Source organism: Hypanus sabinus, unplaced genomic scaffold (genome assembly GCF_030144855.1).
Source record: "Hypanus sabinus isolate sHypSab1 unplaced genomic scaffold, sHypSab1.hap1 scaffold_1800, whole genome shotgun sequence".
Lineage (NCBI taxonomy): Eukaryota > Metazoa > Chordata > Chondrichthyes > Myliobatiformes > Dasyatidae > Hypanus > Hypanus sabinus.
This window is the reverse complement of record NW_026779888.1, coordinates 20,001-45,544: the sequence shown is the minus strand read 5'-3', so window position 1 is coordinate 45,544 and position 25,544 is coordinate 20,001. Positions and strand designations below refer to the sequence as shown.

General features: G+C 61.4%; 1 protein-coding gene across 1 annotated transcript in view; it reads right to left on the bottom strand.

Annotated features, from left to right (window-relative positions):
• LOC132387387 (protein PAT1 homolog 1-like) overlaps positions 1–21,712 on the bottom strand; it is a 39,197-nt gene extending 17,485 nt beyond the window's left edge. The window contains exons 1-8 of the mRNA XM_059959761.1: positions 21,545–21,712; positions 15,261–15,351; positions 11,527–11,696; positions 6,633–6,713; positions 5,310–5,501; positions 4,454–4,561; positions 3,852–3,929; positions 2,137–2,309 (exon numbers count right to left, since the gene is read on the bottom strand). Of these exons, the coding sequence (XP_059815744.1) occupies positions 2,137–2,309; positions 3,852–3,929; positions 4,454–4,561; positions 5,310–5,501; positions 6,633–6,713; positions 11,527–11,696; positions 15,261–15,351; positions 21,545–21,577 (926 nt within the window). The 5' untranslated portion in view covers positions 21,578–21,712. The remainder of the gene's footprint in view (positions 1–2,136; positions 2,310–3,851; positions 3,930–4,453; positions 4,562–5,309; positions 5,502–6,632; positions 6,714–11,526; positions 11,697–15,260; positions 15,352–21,544) is intronic.
• Positions 21,713–25,544: the final 3,832 nt, after the last annotated feature.

Below are 25,544 nucleotides of genomic sequence, written 5' to 3'. Positions count from 1 at the left end.
GAGTGTTTGCGAGGGGCAGAGAGAGGGTTTGCGAGGGGCAGAGAGAGGGTTTGCGAGGGGCAGAGTGAGGGTTTGTGAGGGGCAGAGAGAGTGTTTGGGAGGGGCAGAGAGAGGGCTTGTGAGGGGCAGAGAGAGGGCTTGCGAGGGGCAGAGAGAGGGCTTGCGAGGGGCAGAGTGAGGGCTTGCGAGGGGCAGAGTGAGGATTTGCGAGGGGCAGAGTGAGGGTTTGCGAGGGGCAGAGTGAGGGTTTGCGAGGGGCAGAGTGAGGGTTTGCGAGGGGCAGAGTGTTTGCGAGGGGCAGAGTGAGGGTTTGCGAGGGGCAGAGTGAGGGTTTGCGAGGGGCAGAGAGAGGGTTTGCGAGGGGCAGAGTGAGGGTTTGCGAGGGGCAGAGTGAGGGTTTGCGAGGGGCAGAGTGAGGGTTTGCGAGGGGCAGAGTGTTTGCGAGGGGCAGAGTGATGGTTTGCGAGGGGCAGAGAGAGGGTTTGCGAGGGGCAGAGAGAGGGTTTGCGAGGGGCAGAGTGAGGGTTTGCGAGGGGCAGAGTGTTTGCGAGGGGCAGAGTGAGGGTTTGCGAGGGGCAGAGTGAGGGTTTGCGAGGGGCCGAGAGAGGGTTTGCGAGGGGCAGAGTGTTTGCGAGGGGCAGAGTGTTTGCGAGGGGCAGAGTGAGGGTTTGCGAGGGGCAGAGAGAGGGTTTGCGAGGGGCAGAGAGAGGGTTTGCGAGGGGCAGAGAGAGGGTTTGCGAGGGGCAGAGAGAGGGTTTGCGAGGGTCAGAGAGAGGGTTTGTGAGGGGCAGTGAGGGCTTGCGAGGGGCAGAGAGAGGGTTTGTGAGGGGCAGAGAGAGGGTTTGCGAGGGGCAGAGAGAGGGTTTGTGAGGGGCAGAGAGAGGGCTTGCGAGGGGCAGAGAGAGGGCTTGCGAGGGGCAGAGTGTTTGCGAGGGGCAGAGTGAGGGTTTGCGAGGGGCAGAGAGAGGGTTTGCGGGGGGCAGAGAGAGGGTTTGTGAGGGGCAGAGAGAGGGTTTGTGAGGGGCAGAGAGAGGGTTTGCGAGGGGCAGAGAGAGGGCTTGCGAGGGGCAGAGAGAGGGCTTGCGAGGGGCAGAGAGAGGGCTTGCGAGGGGCAGAGTGAGGGTTTGCGAGGGGCAGAGTGAGGGTTTGCGAGGGGCAGAGAGAGGGTTTGTGAGGGGCAGAGTGTTTGCGAGGGGCAGAGTGTTTGCGAGGGGCAGAGTGAGGGTTTGTGAGGGGCAGAGAGAGGGTTTGCGAGGGGCAGAGAGAGGGTTTGTGAGGGGCAGTGAGGGCTTGCGAGGGGCAGAGAGAGGGTTTGTGAGGGGCAGAGAGAGGGTTTGCGAGGGGCAGAGAGAGGGTTTGTGAGGGGCAGAGTGAGGGCTTGCGAGGGGCAGAGAGAGGGTTTGTGAGGGGCAGCGAGAGGGCTTGCGAGGGGCAGCGAGAGGGCTTGCGAGGGGCAGAGTGTTTGCGAGGGGCAGAGTGAGGGCTTGCGAGGGGCAGAGAGAGGGTTTGCGAGGGGCAGAGAGAGGGTTTGTGAGGGGCAGAGAGAGGGTTTGCGAGGGGCAGAGTGAGGGTTTGCGAGGGGCAGAGTGAGGGTTTGTGAGGGGCAGAGTGAGGGTTTGCGAGGGGCAGAGTGAGGGTTTGCGAGGGGCAGAGAGAGGGTTTGTGAGGGGCAGAGTGAGGGTTTGCGAGGGGCAGAGTGAGGGTTTGTGAGGGGCAGAGAGAGGGTTTGTGAGGGGCAGAGAGAGGGTTTGTGAGGGTCAGAGAGAGGGAGTAAAAACTTCTGGGTTTTTTTCATTTAGAAAAACTAATAAATAAATACGAAAAAAAATCGGGCAGAGAATCTGGGGGGACCAGCATTGGTGCCGGTGATGCGGAAAGACCCAGATAAACTCATCGAGAAGGCTGGATCCGTCCTCGCCTGCAACCCCGACTCTCTTCTGCATTTGTGGCGGAGGGGAGGTCACCAGACATCGCGGACGACCCGGCACGTCCTCTCCACGACCGACCGGCAGGCTCATTCAGCTCTGCCATCACAAGGACCGGCACCGGAGAAATTCCCCTCTCCCGACCCCCCCCCGCCCAACCCACGTCGGCCCCCCCCACCCCCGGCCCAAGGGCGCCCGCAGAGGCACCTACCTCAGCTCCTGGAGTCGGCCAGCCCCCGCGCCGGCGAAGAAGGGCCGGAAGCCAGCGGCCGGCGGGATCAGCATTCCCCCTGGGCCCGGGAGGAGCCCGCCCGGCAGGGCCGACAGCGGAGCCCCCGCCAACGTGGGGGCCCGGCCCAGGTGGCTGGGAGACATCCTGCCGGCCTGCGTCACAGGGAGAGAGGGGGGAGGGAGGGAGTTTGCGAGGGAGGGGAGGGAGTATGCGAGGGAGGGGAGAGAGTTTGCGATGGAGGGAGAGGGAGTTTGCGATGGAGGGAGAGGGAGTTTGCGATGGAGGGAGAGGGAGTTTGCGAGGGAGGGGAGGGAGTGCGAGGGAGGGGAGGGAGTGCGAGGGAGGGGAGGGAGTTTGCGAGGAAGGGGAGGGAGTTTGCGAGGAAGGGGAGGGAGTTTGCGAGGGAGGGGAGAGAGTTTGCGAGGGAGGGGAGAGAGTTTGCGAGGGAGGGAGAGGGAGTTTGCGAGGAAGGGAGTTTGCGAGGGAGGGGAGAGAGTTTGCGAGGGAGTTCGCGAGGGGCAGAGAGTTTGCGAGGGAGGGGAGAGAGTTTGCGAGGGAGGGAGAGGGAGTTTGCGAGGGAGGGAGAGTTTGCGAGGGAGGGGAGAGAGTTTGCGAGGGAGGGAGTTTGCGAGGGGGAGAGAGTTTGCGAGGGAGGGGAGAGAGTTTGCAAGGGAAGGGAGAGCGTTTGCGAGGGAAGGGAGAGCGTTTGCGAGGGAAGGGAGAGCGTTTGCGAGGGAAGGGAGAGCGTTTGCGAGGGAGGGAAAGGGAGTTTGCAAGGAAGGGAGTTTGCGAGGGAGGGGAGAGAGTTTGCGAGGGAGTTCGCGAGGGGCAGAGAGTTTGCGAGGGAGGGGAGAGAGTTTGCGAGGGAGGGAGAGGGAGTTTGCGAGGGAGGGAGAGTTTGCGAGGGAGGGGAGAGAGTTTGCGAGGGAGGGAGTTTGCGAGGGGGAGAGAGTTTGCGAGGGAGGGGAGAGAGTTTGCAAGGGAAGGGAGAGCGTTTGCGAGGGAAGGGAGAGCGTTTGCGAGGGAAGGGAGAGCGTTTGCGAGGGAAGGGAGAGCGTTTGCGAGGGAGGGAAAGGGAGTTTGCAAGGAAGGGGAGAGAGTTTGCGGGGGGGAGAGAGTTTGCGAGGGAGGGAGAGGGAGTTTGCGAGGGAGGGAGAGTTTGCGAGGGAGGGGAGAGAGTTTGCGAGGGAGGGAGTTTGCGAGGGGGAGAGAGTTTGCGAGGGAGGGGAGAGAGTTTGCGAGGGAAGGGAGAGCGTTTGAGAGGGAAGGGAGAGCGTTTGCGAGGGAGGGAAAGGGAGTTTGCGAGGAAGGGGAGAGAGTTTGCGGGGGGGGAGAGAGTTTGCGAGGGAAGGGAGAGCATTTGCGAGGGAAGGGAGAGCGTTTGCGAGGGAAGGGAGAGCGTTTGCGAGGGAGGGAAAGGGAGTTTGCGAGGGAGGGAAAGGGAGTTTGCGAGGAAGGGGAGAGAGTTTGCGGGGGGGGGAGGAGAGAGAGACCGTTACGGCATACATTTGGCCCCAGAACCTTCAAGCATGCCCCCTCCCTTCCTGGCGTCCCGCCCGCAGCACAGGCACAGACTCTCAGGCAGACCGGGAGAGTGAAGAGCTCCACAGTCAGCTCGCAGTGAGGCCCCCTCCCGATACAACACCACCCCCCCACCCCCCCACAGCCGTCCGCTCACTGCCCGCCCTCCTCACCTGGCCGGCACCGAGGAGAAGGGGGTTCAGGGCTGATGAGACGTTGCCTTGTGAGTGGCGGGACCGGAGTGATGAGTTCTGGAGGGGAAGGGGGTGCAGACGAGGGAAGGAAGGAGAGGGCAGAGTAGGGAAGGGGAACCGGGGGGAGGGGGAAGAGAGAAGGGGAAGGGGAAAGAGAGGTGGGGGTGGGAAGGTGGAAGAGAAGGGGGAGGGGAAGAGGGGGGAGGGGGGGAGGGGAAGAGGGGGGAGGGGAAGAGAGGGGGAGGGGTGGGAAGGAGGAAGAGAAGGGGGGAGGGGAAGAGAGGGGGAGGGGGTGGGAAGGAGGAAGAGAAGTGGGAGGGGAAGAGAGAGGGAAGGGGAATTGGGGGAGAGCACAAGGCAGTGTGGGGGGGGGGGGAAGAATGACCAGACACAAGTCAGAGGAAATCGAGTGGAATCCAACCCTCCCCTTACCCCTCCACCCTTCCCGCCCCCCCATTCCACTCCATCCCAAGCTCCCACGACCCCTCCCCCACCCCCGAGCAACTTCAGTCCCCTCCCGCCCCTCTGACCCCCCCCCCACCCACCCGCCGGCCGGCCCCGTCCCACTCCGCGACACTCACCATCACATGGAGCAGCTGCGTCGGAGAGCGCCGGTCCGCGACGGGCGCGGAGAATCGCTGGTGGATCGGAGCCCGCACGTGGACAGGGGTGGGGCACAGGATGGAGGGCTGAGGGCAGAGATCAGATTAGATTCGATTCGACTTTATCGTCACTGAGCCGAGTACAGGTAGAAAGCCAGTGAGATGCAGTTAGCATCTGACCAGGAGTGCAAAGGAATGGTGTCATTTACAAAAAAGTAAGTACTACAGCACACAATATTAAGTGCTGAGACAGTCCAATACGGGTGCAATACCGCTCAGCGCTGTGATGTGAGGTTCAGTAGGGACACAGCCTGAGGGAGGAAGCTCTTCCTGAGCCTGCTGGTGAGGCAGCGGAGGCTCCTGTAGCGCCGACCGGACGGGAGGGGAGTACAAAGTCCACGGTTAGGGTGAGATGCATCCTTGATAATGCTTTTCGCCCTGCACAGGCAGCGTTTGTGGTAGATGTTCTCGACGGTGGGCGATTGGGAGCCGATAATCTACCGGGCAGTTTTCACCACCTGCTGGAGTGCTTTGCGGTCCGATACGGGACCATTGCCGTGCCACACTGAGATGCAGTTGGTGAGCACGCTGTCAATGGTTCAGCGGTGAAAGTCCGTCAGTGTCCTGGGACAGAGGTGATCTTTCTCGACGCTCCGCAGGAAATAAAGGCCCTGCTGCGCCTTTTTGATCAGGATTTTTGGGGGGGGGGGGGGGTTAATTACAGCCACGTGCACGCACACACCACCCCTCCCACCCCCTCACCGACGCCAGGGGGATGGGACAAACGGCGGCAGATGCGGGGAAGGGGAGAGAACCGGGTGCCGCGGGTCCCTACCTGCTGCCCCAGGAGGAAGGGGCCGTGCTGCTTGGGCGGGGTCCCGATGGGGGCCGTCCGCACCGGCGGGGAGCCGATCACCGGGGAGGACGATCTCGGCGGGGGGGCCCGGTCCGACAGATCCCGCTCGGCGCCCGCCGCCGGCCGCTGGGGCTGGACGCAGTCCCTCGAGCCGGAGAGAATTCGGCTGCCCTGCGGGGGGGGAGAGAGAGAGAGAGAGTGGGAGGGGAAAAACAAAAAAAGCAGGCTGCGGTCCGGGGCCGGCCGAGACACACCGCCCTGTCTGTCCCCTTTGCCCAACTTCCCCTCCCCGAATTCTTCCTCACCTTTCCACCCCCGCACCCTCCGTGACCCCTTCCCACCCCTACCTCTCCTTCCCCCACCCTCGTTAAAGCCTGTCCCGAGCCTCAAGGCTGATTTACACTTGCACATACGGGCCATACTGTAGCCCTGATTTTTATTTCCGCACCGCGCCACGCCGTAGCGAGCGCGGTGGGGTTTCTATCCCGCTGTGTTGCTTCCTCGGGAGAGACGGGGACGGCGGAGATGCTCTCCCAACGTTTTCGCGTGCCGGCGGGTAGATTGGACGACTTGGCTCGTCTGTCCCGCATCGGCGCACCGCAGTCACCGCCTGCGGACGTGGCGGAGAAGCAGCCACCGGAATTGCGGTGTTACCCAGCGGACCGATCGCGGTTGCTGGCCGCCTGCGTCGCCACAGGGCGCCAGTGACTTTCCTGGAGGGGTGCACGTCACCCGGTGGTGGAGGGTAGGCGTTACCTGCAGCGTAGATGCGACGCGCAAGCGTAAATTGGCCTTTATCATCAGACCGGTGCTTACACCGGTCTCCGTGGCGTGAAGCGACTACGAGACTCCCTCACGGATAGGACGCCAGTCTATCGCGAGGTTAACCCCCGGTGTTTTCCCGGTGCCCGCTTTCAGCCGGGTGGACCGGAGCGGTGTGCGGTTAAGTGCCTCGCTCAGGGACGCAACACACCGCCTCGGCTGGGGCTCGAACTCACCACTTTCGGATCGCCGGTCCGGTGCCTTAACCGCCAGGCCACGCGCCACTCACCTCCTTCCCCTACACCCCCGCTTCCTCCATTGGTCCGCCCGCCCCGCCGACATCACTCCCTCGGGCACCCGGGCCTCCCTCCGTCTCTGATCACCCCCGCCCCTGGCGACGAGACCTCCTCCGCCCCTACACCCTCGTGCCCGCCTCCTCCCCTTCATCTCCTCCTCCGAACCACCCCAAATCGGTCCCCACCCCCTCCCTCGGAGCAGCAGCTCCAGGGAACCCCGCCTCCCCTCCCCCTCCGCACAAACCTCCAGGTGGGAGAAGAAGGGGCTTCCCATGCCCTGGAACATGGTGGGGCCTTCCCACATGCCCGGGTGGAGCTGAGGAATCTGCGGGAGAGAGAGAGAGAGAGGGGCGTGAGTGCGGGGGGGGGGGGGGGAAGGACGGCAATAAATTTCATGACGTACGCGGTCTTGCTTGCGCGCTGGGATGGACGGCACGATGTTGGGCCGTGTAACGTGCTCAGTGGAGGCTGCGTCTGGAGACGCTCTCCTCAAGTTGCACTTAAGATACCCTCCGTTTCTACCCGGAGGGCAGGAGGACGAGGGGAAACCTCACAACCTCGTACACACAGCTGGGTGCACGGCTCTGCCATGAGGGGGCCGGAGGGAGTCCGCAGGAGGGCGACGAAGAACGGTCGGAAAAAACTAGATATTTTTTTTAGGCCAAGCAGACGCAGAGTGAGAGGGGACACGGACGAAGTGTTGGGAATCGTTTTATAAGTAAGGTGGACGCCAGCGATGATTCAAATTTAATCCTTCTTCCAGGCCGCGGGTGGAGACTGGTTAAGGGGAGACTTCACAGAAATGTAAAAATCTACAAGGCCCTTCGGCCCACAATATCGTGCTGACCGTGTAACCTACTCCGGATAAACTGCCTGGAATTTCCCTACCGCATCGCCCTCTATTTCCCTCAGCTCCATGTCTCTGAAAAGACCCTATCGTATCCGCCTCCACCACCGTCACCGGCAGCCCATTCCACGCACTCACCACTCTCTGAGTAAAAACTTACCCGTGACATCTCCTCTGTACCTACTCCCCAGCACCTTAAACCTGTGTTCTCTCGTGTTATCCATTTCAGCCTCTGACTATCCACACGATCAATGCCTCTCATCACTTTATACACCTCTATCAGGTCACCTCATCCCCCGTCGCTCCAAGGAGAAACGGCCGAGTTCACTCAACCTATTCTCATAAGGCACGCTCCCCAATCCAGGCAACATCCTTGTAAATCTCCTCTGCACCCTTTCTCTGGCTTCCTTGTCCTTCCCGTAGTGAGGCGACCAGAACTGAGCACAGTACTCCGAGTGGGGTCTGACCTGGGTCCTATATAGCTGCAACATCACCTCTCGGCTCCTAAAGTCAACCTGTGGGATCTGACCAGGGTCTCGTAGCTGCAACACCAGGAAGTGTTTCTTTACGCGGCGAGTTGCGGACACACGGAGCAAACCACCTAGTTATGCAGTTGGGAGTCGTGCTTTACAGACTTACAAATCGAAACTCGATAGCTATTTCAGCACAGACTTTATAGACAACAGACAGTAGGTGCAGGAGTAGGCCACTCGGCCCTGCTAGCCAGCACCGCCATTCACTGTGATCATGGCTGATCATACACAATCAGTACCCCGTCCCTGCCCTCTCCCCATATCCCTTCACCCCGCTATCTATGAGCTCTATCTAACTCTCTCTTGAAAGCATCCAGAGACTTGGCCTCCACTGCCTTCTGGGGCAGAGCATTCCACATATCCACCACACTCTGGGTGAAAAAGTTTTTCCTCAACTCCGTTCTAAATGGCCGACCCCTTATTCTTAAACTGTGGCCTCTGGTTCTGGACTCACCCATCAGTGGGAACATGCTTCCTGCCTCCAGTGTGTCCAATCCCTTAATAATCTTATATGTCTCAATCAGATCCCCTCTCATCCTTCTAAATCCCAGTGTATACAAGCCCAGTCGCTCCAATCTTTCAACATATGACAGTCCCGCCATCCCGGGAATTAACCTCGTGAACCTACGCTGCACTCCCTCAATAGCAAGAATGTCCTTCCTCAAATTTGGAGACCAAAACTGAACACAATACTCCAGATTTGGGTCTCACCAGGGCCCTGAACAGCTGCAGAAGGAAGTTGTTGGGCCTAACATTCTCGTGTTCTGATATCTAGAGTCAGGGAGCCTAAGACTTTTGCACAGTTCTGCAGTGATCTTATGTACTACAGCAAAAAAAAAATTATTGATATATGAGTGATGATATGATTCTGATACGGGTCTCTGTTGTGGACTGAGGGTGGGGTGGGGGGAGGGGGCAGGGTGAGGGGAAGCACGGTTGGGAAAAGAGGGAGGGAGCGGGAAGCACCAGAGAGACGTTCTGTATTGGTCGACAAACCGATGGCTTGGAATCAAATCTTGCCTGGTGTGCCAGGGGCTGGGTTGCGTCTGCACCCACGACACCCTGTCACTCCCGCCCTGCCCACCCCCCATCCCTGCGCTCCATCCTGGAGAAACCCCTCCCCCCCGCCCCCGTCAGACTCGGGAACAGCCGCCGTTTGCCCCTGAACAAATCACCCCTTTCGGTACAGCGAGGCCCGCGTCAACTCGCACCGGAAGAGACACTGGCGTTGCCCCACAGCCGGACGAACCCCGGCAGGCCGTTGCAGCTTCTGCGGGAGAGAGTGAACGGTCGACGCCTCGGGCCCCGAGACCCTTCGGCGGGACGGGAGAAACACACAGAATGCCGGAGGGACTCGGCAGGCCGACGGAGGTGAGTCAGCAGTCGAGGTTCCAGGTTCCAGGCCGGGCCGGGCAGCACCTCTGCAGGAGAATAAACAGTCGACGTTTTGGTCTGAAATCCTTCAGCAGTCCTGACAAGGTGCCCCGGCCTTCATTGCGTAGTTAGATTTACACTCTGTCTGACCTTGATCATGTTTATTCCACCTTTTATATGAGTTGTTATTGATATAGATATTTAAGATAATTCTCCTCGTTTATATACCTACACACACACATATAAAGGTTTCCCCCGCTATCCGAAGGCAGGGCGTTCCTATGAAACCGTTTAAGCCGAAATGTCGTAAAGCGAAGAAGCAATCACCATTAATTTATATGGGAGAAATTTTTGAGTGTTCCCAGACCCAAAAAATAGCCTACCAGATCATAGCAAATAAGACATAAAACCTAAAATAACACAGACATATAGTAAAAGCAGGAGTGATATGATAAATATACGGTCTACATAAAGTGGAAATATTGTCCGTACGGTGTAGTTTCACGTATCAGAATCAGGAAGACAGCGAGCCAAAATCGATTTGGAGAGGGAAAAAAAATCGGCACGTACACAACTGCCCGCACGAGGCTTCACGGTCACTGTAGTCTTTCTCGGGGTAAACACACTGTTATGATCCCAGCCCCCTCCTTTCTGAGAATCACAAGAGCACGAGTTGAGGTGGGGTCAGTAGACCCAGGAAGTGGAGAGAGAGAGACGTGCGGAAGAGACACAGGAAATGGGAGAGAGAGAGAGACGTGCCGAATACCGCGTTCCACCGGGATGCAAAATAAGGCGACATTGACCATTGTCTCATGGAGACCACGTGTAAAGGCCTCGGGCAAGGTGGGCTGGTTGAGAGAGAGATTGCATCATCCCAACCTGATTGACACCTGCGACCCCTTGAGGAAGTATAAAGGAGAGTCTCAGGGGGACAACTCCTTCAGATGCACCAAGAGAACACGAGAGTGATCCCGTCGTAGCCGGAAGCCATTTTGAAGGAAGCCACGTGCGTTAGATTCCGGGATTGGAATCTGTGGCTGAAATCACGGAAAACCGCTTTTAACTAACAACGGGGGAGCCCGCTCCCCTGATTCAACGGATCTGCTTCATAAAGACCCGGGCAAGTTTTCCTTTTCTCACCAATCTCTCTCTCTCCAACACGTGAAACCCAGCGATTCCCAAAAGGCTGAAGCCTGCAGACTCCTGAGTGACTTTTATATTTCCAGCAGACAATATATTATCCCCTAGACAAACGATAGAATGATGTCTTAATGATGATTATTACTATACCCGCACTTTAGTAGTGACGACGTATATTATCTGAATGTTTGCATTAACCTTACTTTTGTGCCCCTTTATAAATAAAAAACTTCTGAAAATAGTGCCATCAGACTTCAACGGACCTCTCTATCTTTGCTGGTAAGTGATCCAGTTACGGGATAGGTAACAACACATATAAAGCGGGCGTCTTTTTCTCGTAAAAACTTAAGTCCTCTTTGGTTGGCGAAAACGGGTACTGATGCGGGTCTTTTGTAACAGTGAGCTGTCAGAAAGCAAACATTCGAGAAACAGGGGCCAACTGTATATGTCCTCTCCTATTTAATTAATAGAAAGATTGATAAAGAAAGAAGGGTCCCGGCCTCGAAACGTCGACCGTTCACTCTTTTCCCTCCAGCATTCTGCGTGTGTGCCTGTCGCTTTGGATTTCCAGCCCCTGTAGATTTTCTCCGGCTGGTCAGCAGGACGAACTGTGCCTCCTCTTCACAGCTCAGGGTGCACAAGTCAAGTCACCTGTTATTGTCATCTCCACCATAACTGCTACTGCAGCACACCGTAAAAACGAGACAACGTTTTTCAGGACAGTGGTGTTACATGACACAGTACAAAAACCAGACTGAACTACGTAAAAAACAACACAGAGACAAAACTACACCAGACGACAGACCTACCCAGGACTGCATAAAGTGCACAAAACAGTGCAGGCGTTACAATAAATAATAGACAAGACAACAGGCACAGTAGAGGACAGTAAGTTGGTGTCAGTCCAGGCTCTGGGGATTGAGGAGTCTGATGGCTTGGGGGAAGAAACTGTTACACAGTCTGGTCGTGAGAGCCCGAATGCTTCGGAGACTTTTCCCAGACGGCAGGAGGGAGAAGAGATTGTACGAGGGGCGCCGCGGGACCCATTCCCTCACGGGCAAGTTCCGTTAATGTACGGAAAGACAAGCGCAACAGGACCAACGAGAGATCGGCCGTCAAGGAGAGTCGCGCGGGGGGGGGGGGGGGGCAACGAAAAGCGCAAGCGCAGGACAGGCAGGGAGGAGGACTTTTTTTTTGAGAGTCGGGAGGGCAGGGATCGGGGAGGGGGGGGTCTGTTTCCTCACCCGCTCCACGGCGTTGCAGGGCACGGCCCCCATGATGGCGGGATCCTCCAGCTCGCTCTCCACCACCAGCCGGCTGATGCTCTCCGCCAGGTCGCTGGCCCCCAGCAGGTCGTCGCCGGGGTCCCGGGCCCCCTCCTCGCCCAGGCCATCCGTCTGCTCCTCCCAGTCCTCTGCCGGGGGGAGGGGAGAGGTTGGTCAGTCGGTCACCCTCGGCTCGGGATCACCCCGCCCAGCAGAGGGGCTCCCTGAATGACCCCCCGCCCCCCCCAGAACATCACTCTCACAACAGCCCCTCTGACGTCACCGCGGACCGCGTCGCGGCGCAGGGTCCGAGCGGGACCAGTGTGAGTGAGGTGCGGGTTCGGCAGAGGGGGTCTGGGACGGAGAACGGAGGACTGGGAGGTCAGACGAAGGACCACCTCCGGCCGGAGAGAAGGCTCCCGGGGAGGGGGGCGCCGGAGGGAATGGGGCGGCGAGGGGGGGGGGGGGGGGAACTCGCGAACCCGCTGGAGGTGCGGACGGCGGCCGACGTTCCAGCGGGCGAGGGGGCCGCAGGCTTGGAAAGCGGAAGCTGGAGGCGAAAGGGGAAAGACCGGAGCGGGCGACGGCTAACCCGAAAATGCCCTCTACCCTCATCGCACCACCCACCCTGCTTGTCACGTCCCTGACCCTCGTCCGTCTCTCAGCTCAACGCCTCGATCTCAGCCCCAGGCTCCGACCTCATCCTCCCCTCAATCTCCCTCCCTACCGCACCCGGTCCGCCCCCAACCACTGCCCAAATCCTCCTCCACCCTCCCTCCCTGTCCTCCTCTTCTCACAGCTCGTACCTCCCGACACTCACTCTCTCTCACCCCACTTCCAATGACTTCATCCCAACACTCTCTCCCCCTTCCCGATCTGAAACCCACTCTCCCTCCTCCGGTTCCGTCTCCTCCTCCCCGAAACTCCCTCCTCTCCGATCTGAAACCCACTCTCCCTCCTCCGCTTCCGTCTCCTCCTCCCCGACACTCCCTCCTCTCCGGTCTGAAATCCACTCTCCCTCCTCCGCTTCCGTCTCCTCCTCCCCGACACTCCCTCCTCTCCGGTCTGAAACCCACTCTCCCTCCTCCGCTTCCGTCTCCTCCTCCCCGAAACTCCCTCCTCTCCGATCTGAAACCCACTCTCCCTCCTCCGCTTCCGTCTCCTCCTCCCCGACACTCCCTCCTCTCCGGTCTGAAATCCACTCTCCCTCCTCCGCTTCCGTCTCCTCCTCCCCGACACTCCCTCCTCTCCGGTCTGAAATCCACTCTCCCTCCTCCGCTTCCGTCTCCTCCTCCCCGACGCTCCCTCCTCTCCGGTCTGAAACCCACTCTCCCTCCTCCACTTCCGTCTCCTCCTCCCCGACACTCCCCCCTCTCCGATCTGAAACCCACTCTCCCTCCTCCGCTTCCGTCTCCTCCTCCCCGACGCTCCCTCCTCTCCGGTCTGAAACCCACTCTCCCTCCTCCGCTTCCGTCTCCTCCTCCCCGACACTCCCCCCTCTCCGATCTGAAACCCACTCTCCCTCCTCCGCTTCCGTCTCCTCCTCCCCGACGCTCCCTCCTCTCCGGTCTGAAACCCACTCTCCCTCCTCCGCTTCCGTCTCCTCCTCCCCGACGCTCCCTCCTCTCCGGTCTGAAACCCACTCTCCCTCCTCCGCTTCCGTCTCCTCCTCCCCGACACTCCCTCCTCTCCGATCTGAAACCCACTCTCCCTCCTCCGCTTCCCTCTCCTCCTCCCCGACACTCCCTCCTCTCCGGTCTGAAACCCACTCTCCCTCCTCCGCTTCCCTCTCCTCCACCCCGACGCTCCCTCCTCTCCGATCTGAAACCCACTCTCCCTCCTACGCTTCCGTCTCCTCCAACCCGACGCTCCCTCCTCTCCGATCTGAAACCCACTCTCCCTCCTCCGCTTCCGTCTCCTCCTCCCCGACGCTCCCTCCCCTCCGGTCTGAAACCCACTCTCACTCCTCCGCTTCCGTCTCCTCCTCCCCGACACTCCCTCCTCTCCGGTCTGAAACCCACTCTCCCTCCTCCGCTTCCCTCTCCTCCTCCCCGACGCTCCCTCCTCTCCGATCTGAAACCCACTCTCCCTCCTCCGCTTCCGTCTCCTCCTCCCCGACACTCCCTCCTCTCCGGTCTGAAACCCACTCTCCCTCCTCCGCTTCCGTCTCCTCCTACCCGACGCTCCCTCCTCTCCGATCTGAAACCCACTCTCCCTCCTCCGCTTCCGTCTCCTCCACCCCGACGCTCCCTCCTCTCCGGTCTGAAACCCACTCTCCCTCCTCCGCTTCCCTCTCCTCCACCCCGACGCTCCCTCCTCTCCGATCTGAAACCCACTCTCCCTCCTACGCTTCCGTCTCCTCCACCCCGACGCTCCCTCCTCTCCGATCTGAAACCCACTCTCCCTCCTCCGCTTCCGTCTCCTCCTCCCCGACGCTCCCTCCCCTCCGGTCTGAAACCCACTCTCCCTCCTCCGCTTCCGTCTCCTCCTCCCCGACACTCCCTCCTCTCCGGTCTGAAACCCACTCTCCCTCCTCCGCTTCCGTCTCCTCCTACCCGACGCTCCCTCCTCTCCGATCTGAAACCCACTCTCCCTCCTCCGCTTCCGTCTCCTCCACCCCGACGCTCCCTCCTCTCCGGTCTGAAACCCACTCTCCCTCCTCCGCTTCCCTCTCCTCCACCCCGACGCTCCCTCCTCTCCGATCTGAAACCCACTCTCCCTCCTACGCTTCCGTCTCCTCCACCCCGACGCTCCCTCCTCTCCGATCTGAAACCCACTCTCCCTCCTCCGCTTCCGTCTCCTCCTCCCCGACACTCCCTCCCCTCCGGTCTGAAACCCACTCTCACTCCTCCGCTTCCGTCTCCTCCTCCCCGACACTCCCTCCTCTCCGGTCTGAAACCCACTCTCCCTCCTCCGCTTCCCTCTCCTCCTCCCCGACGCTCCCTCCTCTCCGATCTGAAACCCACTCTCCCTCCTCCGCTTCCGTCTCCTCCTCCCCGACACTCCCTCCTCTCCGGTCTGAAACCCACTCTCCCTCCTCCGCTTCCGTCTCCTCCTACCCGACGCTCCCTCCTCTCCGATCTGAAACCCACTCTCCCTCCTCCGCTTCCGTCTCCTCCACCCCGACGCTCCCTCCTCTCCGATCTGAAACCCACTCTCCCTCCTCCGCTTCCGTCTCCTCCACCCCGACGCTCCCTCCTCTCCGATCTGAAACCCACTCTCCCTCCCCCGCTTCCGTCTCCTCCTCCCCGACGCTCCCTCCTCTCCGATCTGAAACCCACTCTCCCTCCCCCGCTTCCGTCTCCTCCTCCCCGACGCTCCCTCCTCTCCGATCTGAAACCCACTCTCCCTCCCCCGCTTCCGTCTCCTCCTCCCCGACGCTCCCTCATCCTCCTCCCTCATCCAACAGTCTCCTCTCACACCCACTCTCCCTCATCCCCGTCGCCCCTCCCCCTCCTATGTCGACCTCACCCCCTCCTCCCCAACACCACCCCTGACCCCTCTCCTGCTCCCCCTCCACTGATGACAAACCCCTCCCCCGACACTCCTCTTCCTCCTGCCCCTCCTACTTTGGCCACACCCACTCCTTCCCCTCCTTAGACATCACCTCCCCCAACGGCACCCCCTCCTCTCCCCGCCCTCACCCTTCCTGCCCCCTCCCACTGGGGGGGGCGCCGCAGGGTCTCCGACCAGCAGTGAGGAGGACGACTCACCTACCGCCCCGGCCCCAAACGTGTCCTCGTTGAACTGGTCGATGTCATGGTCCTCCTCCTGCAGGGCCTCGTCCTCCTCCTCCTCGAGGCACTGCGGGACGGAGAGACGCGCAGGGTCAGCGCTCAGTCCCCAACACCCCCCCCCCCACCACCACTCCGTGTCCGTCCGTCCGTCCCTTCATTTCTTTCTCTTTGCCCCAAGCCCAGGCCACCCCTCCCCTCCTCCTCTCGGTTAATACTCTCTTTTTTTACCCTCACCCCACGGTGATCTCTCTTCCACCCTTCCAACCCCTCCCTCGCTCATGCACCACCCCCTCCCTTCCAGCTCTGACCCGGCCACAATCCTCCACGTGCCACCCAGAAGGCACAGCAGCAGAGTCTGGCTATTCTGCTCTCCCACTCTCCCGCACCCTCCCCGTCACCCTGGACTCCCCATCCCACTGAGGGCCTGGAGAAGCTCCCCTTTCAGTACACCTGTCTACCTCCACCCCAGGCCCCTCCACTCCCCTCTCCCCCTCCTCACATTGTGGACCCGCTCCCTTCCAAGCCAACCTGGGAGCGCACACCCCCTGCCAAATCCCCCTCCCCAACCGGACCACCTCACCCCAACGTTCCCGGCTGGACCCCGTCTCCCCCGCACCCCAGCGGAGTCTCACTGGGTCCCACCTTTCCCAGACAACTTCCCCCACACTTCTCCACTGGGAAGCCCCTGTCTGCTCAACCCTTACCCTCCTCCATCTCCTCTCCCTCGCATGACCAAACCTCGCCCGGGTCTTCCCCCACCCCCCCTCCCGGCTCCCGCACTCCAGGGTTCCCCTCCCTCGCCCGGGTCTCCCCCCGGGTCTCCCCCCTCTCCCCGGGTCTCCCTCCCTCTCCCGGGTCTCCACCCTCTCCCTACGTCTCTCTCACTCCACGGTTCCCCTCCCTCTCCCCGGGTCTCCCCCCTCTCCCTGGGTCTCTCTCACTCCACGGTTCCCCTTCCTCGCCCGGGTCTCCCCCCACCCCCCCCCTCCCGGGTCTCCCTCACTCCAGGGTTCCCCTCCCTCGCCCGGGTCTCCCCCCTCTCCCCGGGTCTCCCTCCCTCGCCCGGGCCTCCCCCCTCTCCCCGGGTCTCCCTCCCTCGCCCGGGTCTCCCCCCTCTCCCTGGGTCTCTCTCACTCTACGGTTCCCCTCCCTCTCCCGGGTCTCCCCCCTCTCCCTGGGTCTCTCTCACTCCACGGTTCCCCTCCCTCTCCCGGGTCTCCCCCCTCTCCCCGGGTCTCTCTCACTCCACGGTTCCCCTCCCTCAGCCGATCTCCCCCCTCTCCCTGGGTCTCTCTCATTCCACGGTTCCCCTTCCTCTCCACGGTTCCCCTCCCTCTCCTGGGTCTCCCCCCTCTCCCTGGGTCTCTCTCACTCCACGGTTCCCCTCCCTCAGCCGATCTCCCTCCTCTTCCCGGGTGTCCGCTGCCTCGCCCGGGTCTCCCCCCTCTCCCTGGGTCTCTCTCACTCCACGGTTCCCCTCCATCTCCCGGGTCTCCTCCCTCTCCCGGGTCTCCCACCTCTCCCTGGGTCTCTCTCACTCCACCGTTCCCCTCCCTCTCCCGGGTCTCCCACCTCTCCCTGGGTCTCTCTCACTCCACGGTTCCCCTCCCTCTCCCCGGGTCTCCCCCCTCTCCCTGGGTCTCTCTCACTCCATGGTTCCCCTCCCGGGTCTCCCCCCTCTCCCTGGGTCTCTCTCACTCCACGGTTCCCCTCCCTCTCCCGGGTCTCCTCCCTCTCCCGGGTCTCCCCCCTCTCCCTGGGTCTCTCTCACTCCATGGTTCCCCTCCCTCTCCCGGGTCTCCCCCCTCTCCCTAGGTCTCTCTCACTCCACGGTTCCCCTCCCTCTCCCCGGGTCTCCCCCCTCTCCCTAGGTCTCTCTCACTCCACGGTTCCCCTCCCTCTCCCCGGGTCTCCCCCCTCTCCCTGGGTCTCTCTCACTCCACGGTTCCCCTCCCTCTCCCCGGGTCTCCCCCCTCTCCCTAGGTCTCTCTCACTCCACGGTTCCCCTCCCTCTCCCCGGGTCTCCCCCCTCTCCCTAGGTCTCTCTCACTCCACGGTTCCCCTCCCTCGGTCAGATCTCCCTCCTCTTCCAGGGTGTCCGCTCTCTCACTCCATGGTTCCCCTCCCTCTCCCGGGTCTCCCCCCTCTCCCTGGGTCTCTGTCACTCCATGGTTCCCCTCCCTCTCCCCGGGTCTCCCCGCTCTCCCTGGGTCTCTCTCACTCCACGGTTCCCCTCCCTCTCCCCGGGTCTCCCCCCTCTCCCTGGGTCTCTCTCACTCCACGGTTCCCCTCCCTCTCCCCGGGTCTCCCCCCTCTCCCTGGGTCTCTCCACGATTCCCCTTCCTCTCCCCAGGTCTCCCCCCTCTCCCTGGGTCTCTCTCACTCCACGGTTCCCCTCCCTCTCCCGGGTCTCCCCCCTCTCCCTGGGTCTCTCTCACTCCACGGTTCCCCTCCCTCTCCCCGGGTCTCCCCCCTCTCCCTGGGTCTCTCCACGATTCCCCTTCCTCTCCCCGGGTCTCCCCCCTCTCCCTGGGTCTCTCTCACTCCACGGTTCCCCTCCCTCTCCCGGGTCTCCTCCCTCTCCCTGGGTCTCTGTCACTCCATGGTTCCCCTCCCTCTCCCCGGGTCTCCCCCCTCTCCCTGGGTCTCTCTCACTCCACGGTTCCCCTCCCTCTCCCCGGGTCTCCCCCCTCTCCCTGGGTCTCTCCACGATTCCCCTTCCTCTCCCCAGGTCTCCCCCCTCTCCCTGGGTCTCTCTCACTCCACGGTTCCCCTCCCTCTCCCGGGTCTCCCCCCTCTCCCTAGGTCTCTCTCACTCCACGGTTCCCCTCCCTCTCCCCGGGTCTCCCCCCTCTCCCTGGGTCTCTCCACGATTCCCCTTCCTCTCCCCGGGTCTCCCCCCTCTCCCTGGGTCTCTCTCACTCCACGGTTCCCCTCCCTCTCCCGGGTCTCCTCCCTCTCCCTGGGTCTCTCTCACTCCACGGTTCCCCTCCCTCTCCCCGGGTCTCCCCCCTCTCCCTGGGTCTCTCTCACTCCACGGTTGCCCTCCCTCTCCCTGGGTCTCTCTCACTCCACGGTTCCCCTCCCTCTCCCGGGTCTCCCCCCTTTCCCTGGGTCTCTCTCACTCCACGGTTCCACTCCCTCAGCCGATCTCCCTCCTCTTCCCAGGTGTACGCTCCCTCGCCCGGGTCTCCCTCCCTCGCCCGGGTCTTCCCCCTCTCCCCGGGTCTCCCCCTCTCCCGGGTTTCTCTCACTCCACGGTTCCCCTCCCTCTCCCCGGGTCTCCCCCCTCTCCCTGGGTCTCTCTCACTCCACGGTTCCCCTTCCTCACCCGGGTCTCCCACCACCCCCCCTCCCGGGTCTCCCTCACTCCAGGGTTCCGCTCCCTCGCCCGGGTCTCCCCCCTCTCCCCGGGTCTCCCTCCCTCGCCCGGGCCTCCCCCCTCTCCCCGGGTCTCCCTCCCTCGCCCGGGTCTTCCCCCTCTCCCCGGGTCTCCCTCCCTTGCCCAGGTCTCCCCCCTCTCCCAGGTCTCCTCCCTCTCCCTGGGTCTCTCTCACTCCACGGTTCCCCTCCCTCTCCCGGGTCTCCTCCCTCTCCCTGGGTCTCTCTCACTCCACGGTTCCCGTCCCTCTCCCTGGGTCTCTCTCTCTCCACGGTTCCCCTCCCTCTCCCGGGTCTCCCCCCTCTCCCTGGGTCTCTCTCACTCCACGGTTCCCCTCCCTCTCCCGGGTCTCCTCCCTCTCCCTGGGTCTCTCTCACTCCACGGTTCCCCTCCCTCAGCCGATCTCTCTCCTCTTCCCGGGTGTCCGCTCACTCGCCCGAGTCTCCCCCCTCTCCCTGGGTCTCTCTCACTCCACGGTTCCCCTCCCTCTCCCGGGTCTCCCCCCTCTCCCTGGGTCTCTCTCACTGCACGGTTCCCCTCCCTCGGTCAGACCTCCCTCCTCTTCCAGGGTGTCCGCTCTCTCACTCCACGGTTCCCCTCCCTCTCCCGGGTCTCCCCCCTCTCCCTGGGTCTCTGTCACTCCACGGTTCCCCTCCCTCTCCCGGGTCTCCTCCCTCTCCCTGGGTCTCTCTCACTCCACGGTTCCCCTCCCTCAGCCGATCTCTCTCCTCTTCCCGGGTGTCCGCTCACTCGCCCGAGTCTCCCCCCTCTCCCTGGGTCTCTCTCACTCCACGGTTCCCCTCCCTCTCCCGGGTCTCCCCCCTCTCCCTGGGTCTCTCTCACTCCACGGTTCCCCTCCCTCGGTCAGATCTCCCTCCTCTTCCAGGGTGTCCGCTCTCTCACTCCACGGTTCCCCTCCCTCTCCCGGGTCTCCCCCCTCTCCCTGGGTCTCTGTCACTCCATGGTTCCCCTCCCTCTCCCCGGGTCTCCCCGCTCTCCCTGGGTCTCTCTCACTCCACGGTTCCCCTCCCTCTCCCGGGTCTCCCCTCTCTCCCTGGGTCTCTCTCACTCCACAGTTCCCCTCCCTCTCCCGGGTCTCCCCCCTCTCCCTGGGTCTCTCTCACTCCACGGTTCCCCTCCCTCTCCCGGGTCTCCCCTCTCTCCCTGGGTCTCTCTCACTCCACGGTTCCCCTCCCTCTCCCCGGGTCTCCCCCCTCTCCCTGGGTCTCTCTCACTCCACGGTTCCCCTCCCTCGGTCAGATCCCCCTCCTCTTCCAGGGTGTCCGCTCTCTCACTCCACGGTTCCCCTCCCTCTCCCGTGTCTACCCCCTCTCCCTGGGTCTCTCTCACTCCACGGTTCCCCTCCCTCTCCCCGGGTCTCCCCACTCTCCCGGGTCTCCTCCCTCTCCCGGGTCTCCCCCCTCTCCCCGGGTCTCTCTCACTCCACGGTTCCCCTCCCCCTCTCCCCTGGGTCTCTCTCACTCCACGGTTCCCCTCCCTCTCCCCGGGTCTCCCCACTCTCCCGTGTCTCCTCCCTCCACGGTTCCCCTCCCTCTCCCGGGTCTCCCCCCTCTCCCCGGGTCTCTCTCACTCCACGGTTCCCCTCCCTCTCCCTGGGTCTCTCTCACTCCATGGTTCCCCTCCCTCTCCCCGGGTCTCCCCCCTCTCCTGGGTCTCTCTCACTCCACGGTTCCCCTCCTTCTCCCCGGGTCTCCCCCCTCTCTTGGGTCTCTCTCACTCCACGGTTCCCCTCCCTCTCCCCGGGTCTCCCCCCTCTCCTGGGTCTTTCTCACTCCACGGTTCCCCTCCCTCACCCCAGGTCTCCCCCCTCTCCCTGGGTCTCTCTCACTCCACGGTTCCCCCCCCCCCCCTCGGCCAGATCTCCCTCCTCTCTCTGGGTCTCTCTCACTCCACGGTTCCCCTGCCTCTCCTGGGTCTCTCTCAGTCCACGGATCCCCCCCACTCGGCCGGATCTCCCTCCTCTCCCCGGGTCTCTCTCACTCCACGGTTCCCCCCCCCTCTCCCTGGGTCTCTCTCACTCCACGGTTCTCCTCCCTCTCCCGGGTCTCCCCCCTCTCCCTGGTCTCTCTCACTCCACGGTTCCCCTCCATCGGTCACATCTCCCTCCTCTTCCAGGGTGTCCGCTCTCTCACTCCACGGTTCCCCTCCCTCTCCCGGGTCTCCCCCCTCTCCTGGGTCTCTCTCACTCCATGGTTCCCCTCCCTCTCCCGGGTCTCTCTCACTTCACGGTTCCCCTCCCTCTCCCGGGTCTCTCTCACTCCACGGTTCCCCTCCCTCTCCCGGATCTCCCCCCTCTCCCTGGGTCTCTCTCACTCCACGGTTCCCCTCCCTCTCCCCGGGTCTCCCCCCTCTCCTGGGTCTCTCTCACTCCATGGTTCCCCTCCCTCTCCCGGGTCTCTCTCACTCCATGGTTCCCCTCCCTCTCCCTGGTCTCTCTCACTCCACGGTTCCCCTCCTTCGCCCGAGTCTCCTCCCTCTCCCTGGGTCTCTCTCACTCCACGGTTCCCCTCCCTCTCCCTGGGTCTCCCCCCTCTCCCCGGGTCTCCCTCCTCTCCCCGGGTCTCCCCCCTCTCCCTGGGTCTCTCTCACTCCACTGTTCCCCTCCCTCTCCCGGATCTCCTCCCTCTCCCGGGTCTCCCTCCTCTCCCCGGGTCTCCCCCCTCTCCCTGGGTCTCTCTCACTCCACTGTTCCCCTCCCTCTCCCGGATCTCCTCCCTCTCCCGGGTCTCCCTCCTCTCCCCGGGTCTCCCCCCTCTCCCCGGGTCTCCCCCCTCTCCCGGGGTCGCTCCTTCGCCCGGGTCTCCCCGCCCGGAACCCCTGCAGTCCGCGGCCGGACCCCCCCACGCCTCTCACTCGCCTCCCCTCCCGGAGCCCGCTCCGCCCGGGACATATCTCCTCCGCCGCCTGTCTTCGCCCTTTCCTCGGGGCCGCCACTAACTCATCGGCGCCATAGCTCGGGGGCCTCCGCCGTCAGCGCTCTGAGCATGCGCGACGCCGGCGCTCCCCGCAACGCGCCTGCGCCGGCCGCCGCCGCTCTTCCCCACTCCTCCCTCGGCTTCCGTCTCCGCAGCTGCGACTGCGCGTTGCCGTCAGCTGGGCGGTCGTTTCCCCCCGCGTTGCCGGCGCCGCCGGGGGTACGCGTGCGCGGCGGGGAGGGAGGCCGTCCCGGGGCATGCGCAGTGCTGCGCGGGGAACCACCCCTACCCTTGTGGGCGGGGCCGCCCTCTGCGGGAGGATCCCTCGGCCCGCGTCAGGTCTCTGTCAACGCGGAAGTGGACCGTTCAGCCTGTCCCAGCCCTCCTAGCCCGCTACCGCCGAGCTTTTCAGCCAGCCCCTTTGTCCCTTCCTGCCCCTGATGGCGCTCGCCCGTGGAGCCGGAGCGAAGTTAACCACGCTGGTTCCCGATTCTGACGGTGGAGGGGTAATAACTGTTCCGGAACCTGGTGGCGTGGGACCTAGGGGCGAGGGTCCCCGGTGATGGGGGTCGCTTCGTTGCGGCGCCGCTCCTTTTAAATGCGCTCGCTGCCGGGGTGGGCTTTGCCCTGCGGCGGGCTGTGTCGTGCCTGCTAATTTGTTTGTGGGCTTTTCTGCTTCCTGGGGGCTTTTCTTTTTCCGCACCTGGCCGTGATGAAAGCACTTAGTGCATAGAGGCACCTTGGGTTTCAAGTCCACGGTGGTGAGGTAATGTTACAGCTATATAACACCCTAGTCAGACCCCACTCGGAGTACTGTGCTCAGTTCTGGTCGCCTCACTACTGGAAGAATGTGGAAACTACAGAGAGAGGGCAGGGGATTTGCCTGGATTGGGGAGCGTGCTTTACGAGAATAGGTTGAGTGAACTCGGCCTTTTCTCCTTGGAGCGACGGAGGATGGGAGCTGACCTGATAGAGGTGTACAGGGTGATGAGAGGCATTGATCGTGTGGATTGTCAGAGGCTTTTTCCCAGGACCGAAATAGCTAACACGAGCGGGCATAGTTGTAAGGTGCTTCGAAGTAGGTACAGAGGAGATGTAAGGGGTAAGTTTTTCACACAGAGAGTGGTGAGTGTGTGGAATGGGCTGCCGGCGACGGTGGTGGAGGCGGATACGATGGGGTCTTTTAAGAGATTCTTAGGTAGGTACATGGAGCTTAGAAAAATAGAGGGCTGGTGTGGTAGGAGAATTCTAGGCAGTGTCTGGAGTAGGTTACGCGGTCGGCACAACATTGTGGGCCGAAGGGCCTGCAAAGTATCGTAGATTTCTACATCCTCCCTACAACGCTCCGAAACACTCCCTGTCTGACCCGCTGCCGCCCAGCAAAAGGTTCAGGACACTAAAATCCAGAACAATCAGAGCTTCCCCAGAGCTGCGGCCTCCATCACACCACTCCCGCAGAACAATGACGGAAACTGTGAGCACACGCACAAGGACTCAAATACTCGCACTAACGGCACTGTGACATTCCGGTGCTGCCGCAACTTACTTTCTGCTACTTATCTATCTAATACTGTTTTTCTATCACTGTCTTGTTTTTATCTACCGCTTTATTTAACTGCCTGAGAGGAAGCCAAACAGAGTTTTATTGTACCTGTGTATAATGACAATAAAGATTATGCAATTCAATTCATCGGGTGGACAGGTGAACACACGTGCCCTTGTCAGCCGAGGGACTGAGGCCCGGGGGTGCGTGAGCACTTTGCGTGGCAGCTTGCCTAAAAACAATTAAAAGCCTCCTCGGACTTGCACTCTTCACACACAGGAGTAAAAACCATTACGTTACATCTCTGTCTGAAGGGGCAATGTGCAATTTATAGTAATTTGTAATAAATAGTATGTACACCAGGACGTCAATATAACACAGAAATACAGTTGTATCAGTGTGAATTAATCAGTCTGACGGCCTGGTGGAAGAAGCTGTCCCGGAGCCTGTTGGTCCTGGCTTTGATGCTGCGGTACCGCTTCCCGGTACCGCTTTTTACACACCTGTCACTGTAAATGTCCTGAATATTGGGAAGTTCACATCTACAGATGCACTGGGCTGTCCACCGTGGTGAACTACATATACCTGTCAGGACATGCCCCCCCTCTGCTGACTTTTTACACCCCTGTCACTGTAAATGTCCTGAATAGTGGGAAGTTCACATCTACAGATGCGCTGGGCTGTCCACACCACTCTCTGCAGAGTCCTGCGATTGTGGGAAGTACAGTTCCCATACCAGGCAGTGATGCAGCCAGTCAGGATGCTCTCAATTGTGCCCCTGTAGAAAGTTCCTAGGATTTGGGGGCCCAAACCAAACTTCCTCAACCGTCTGAGGTGAAAGAGGTGCTGTTGTGCCTTTTTCACCCCACAGCTGGTATGTACAGACCACGTGAGATCCTCGGTGATGTTTATGCCGAGGAACTTAGAGCTGTTCACCCTCTCAACCCCAGATCCATTGATGTCTAGCGGGGCTAGCCTCTCTCCATTTCTCCTGTCATCCACAACCAGCTCCTTTGCTTTTACAACATTTGAAGGAGAGGTTGTTTTCTTGACACCGCTGTGTCAGAGAGATGACCCCCCCCCCCCTTCCCTGTAGGCCACCTCACTGTTGACAGTCCAGAGAGGAGAGGGAAGGGGCGGTGAGGAAAGGGCCGGCGGGCGATGGGAGGCAATGGGGTCGGTCCAAGTAAATTCGTTATCGGAATACGTAAGTGTCCCTGTGGGATTCAGCTTCCTGCAGGCACTGACAAGAATATATGAAAGAAATTATAGACAAGTAAAGAGGCACGAGCACAAGACAATCTGCAGTGGCTGGAAATGCAAGCCGGGCGTTTGAGGCGAGTGGGTTTAAGTCCAAAGGAGGTAATGGGGCAAGTTGTTTTTTTCCCACACGGCAGGAGGTAGGTGTTGTGAATGGTGGTTGAGGCCGATACGATGGAGTTGTAACAGGGGCTCTTGGATGTGGAAAAGGGACGTTGGGAGGAACGCCGATGCTGGCTGGGCCGAGGGGAATAGTTTAGTCGGGCTCCTAATTACACGCGTCAGCAGCTGGGACAGTACGGAATCCGTGCGCTGTACCGTCCTGCCTGATCGGATCGAACCGAGCCTTTCAGCCCATCGCCTCTCCTGCTAGCCCCCGCCGACGCCCGAGCACAGGGGACTGCCAGAGTTCCTGCGGTCCGTGCTCACCTCCACCCGGCCGGTTATTCACATCCGCCGCACCCCCCGCGGTGGGGAAAGGCCGCTCGGCCCGTCCAGTCTCTACCCGGCTGGCCATCAACGCCCGTGAATCTATTCCTACAGCAGGGAAACAGGCCACTTGGCCCGTCCTGTCCCTGCTGGCCTAACTTGGAGAGGAAGGTTACCACATATTATGGGGGGGGGTGCGTAATTCTTGATCAGTTAGGGAATATGCTGTGGAGTGGCAAATGGATTTCAGAAAGGGTGTGGTGGTGCATTGTGCCTCTGTCGGTTTAAAAAAAAAATTCCCCAAGTTGCTGCCAACAGAGTTGCTCAAATATATACCCTCTCTTTCTCTTTTATGTTTTGTTTTCCCCTTGTCAGCCAAAGTTGCGTCATCCTCCCATTGGAATATTTTTGGGACCTATCGGCCCTGCACCTTCCGAATTGCCCCTCCCCTCTCCCCTCTGCCCCCTCGTCTTCTCCTTGTGACTCTCCAGGAAGAGGAGGGGACGCTCCGCCGTCGTCCCTGCTGGTGTCCCCTTTCAATCAATTCTGGCCGACTCCTCTCCCGTGCCTCTGCCGTCCCGCCTTTACCCCACCGTAATCCTGACGCGGCCGACTTTCAGCTTCTCCCCCCCCCCCAAAACTGTTCACTCTTTATTTATTTACGGGCCAAGGGAGCGAAGCGTCAATCAGCGGTGGCCCCTCCCACTGCT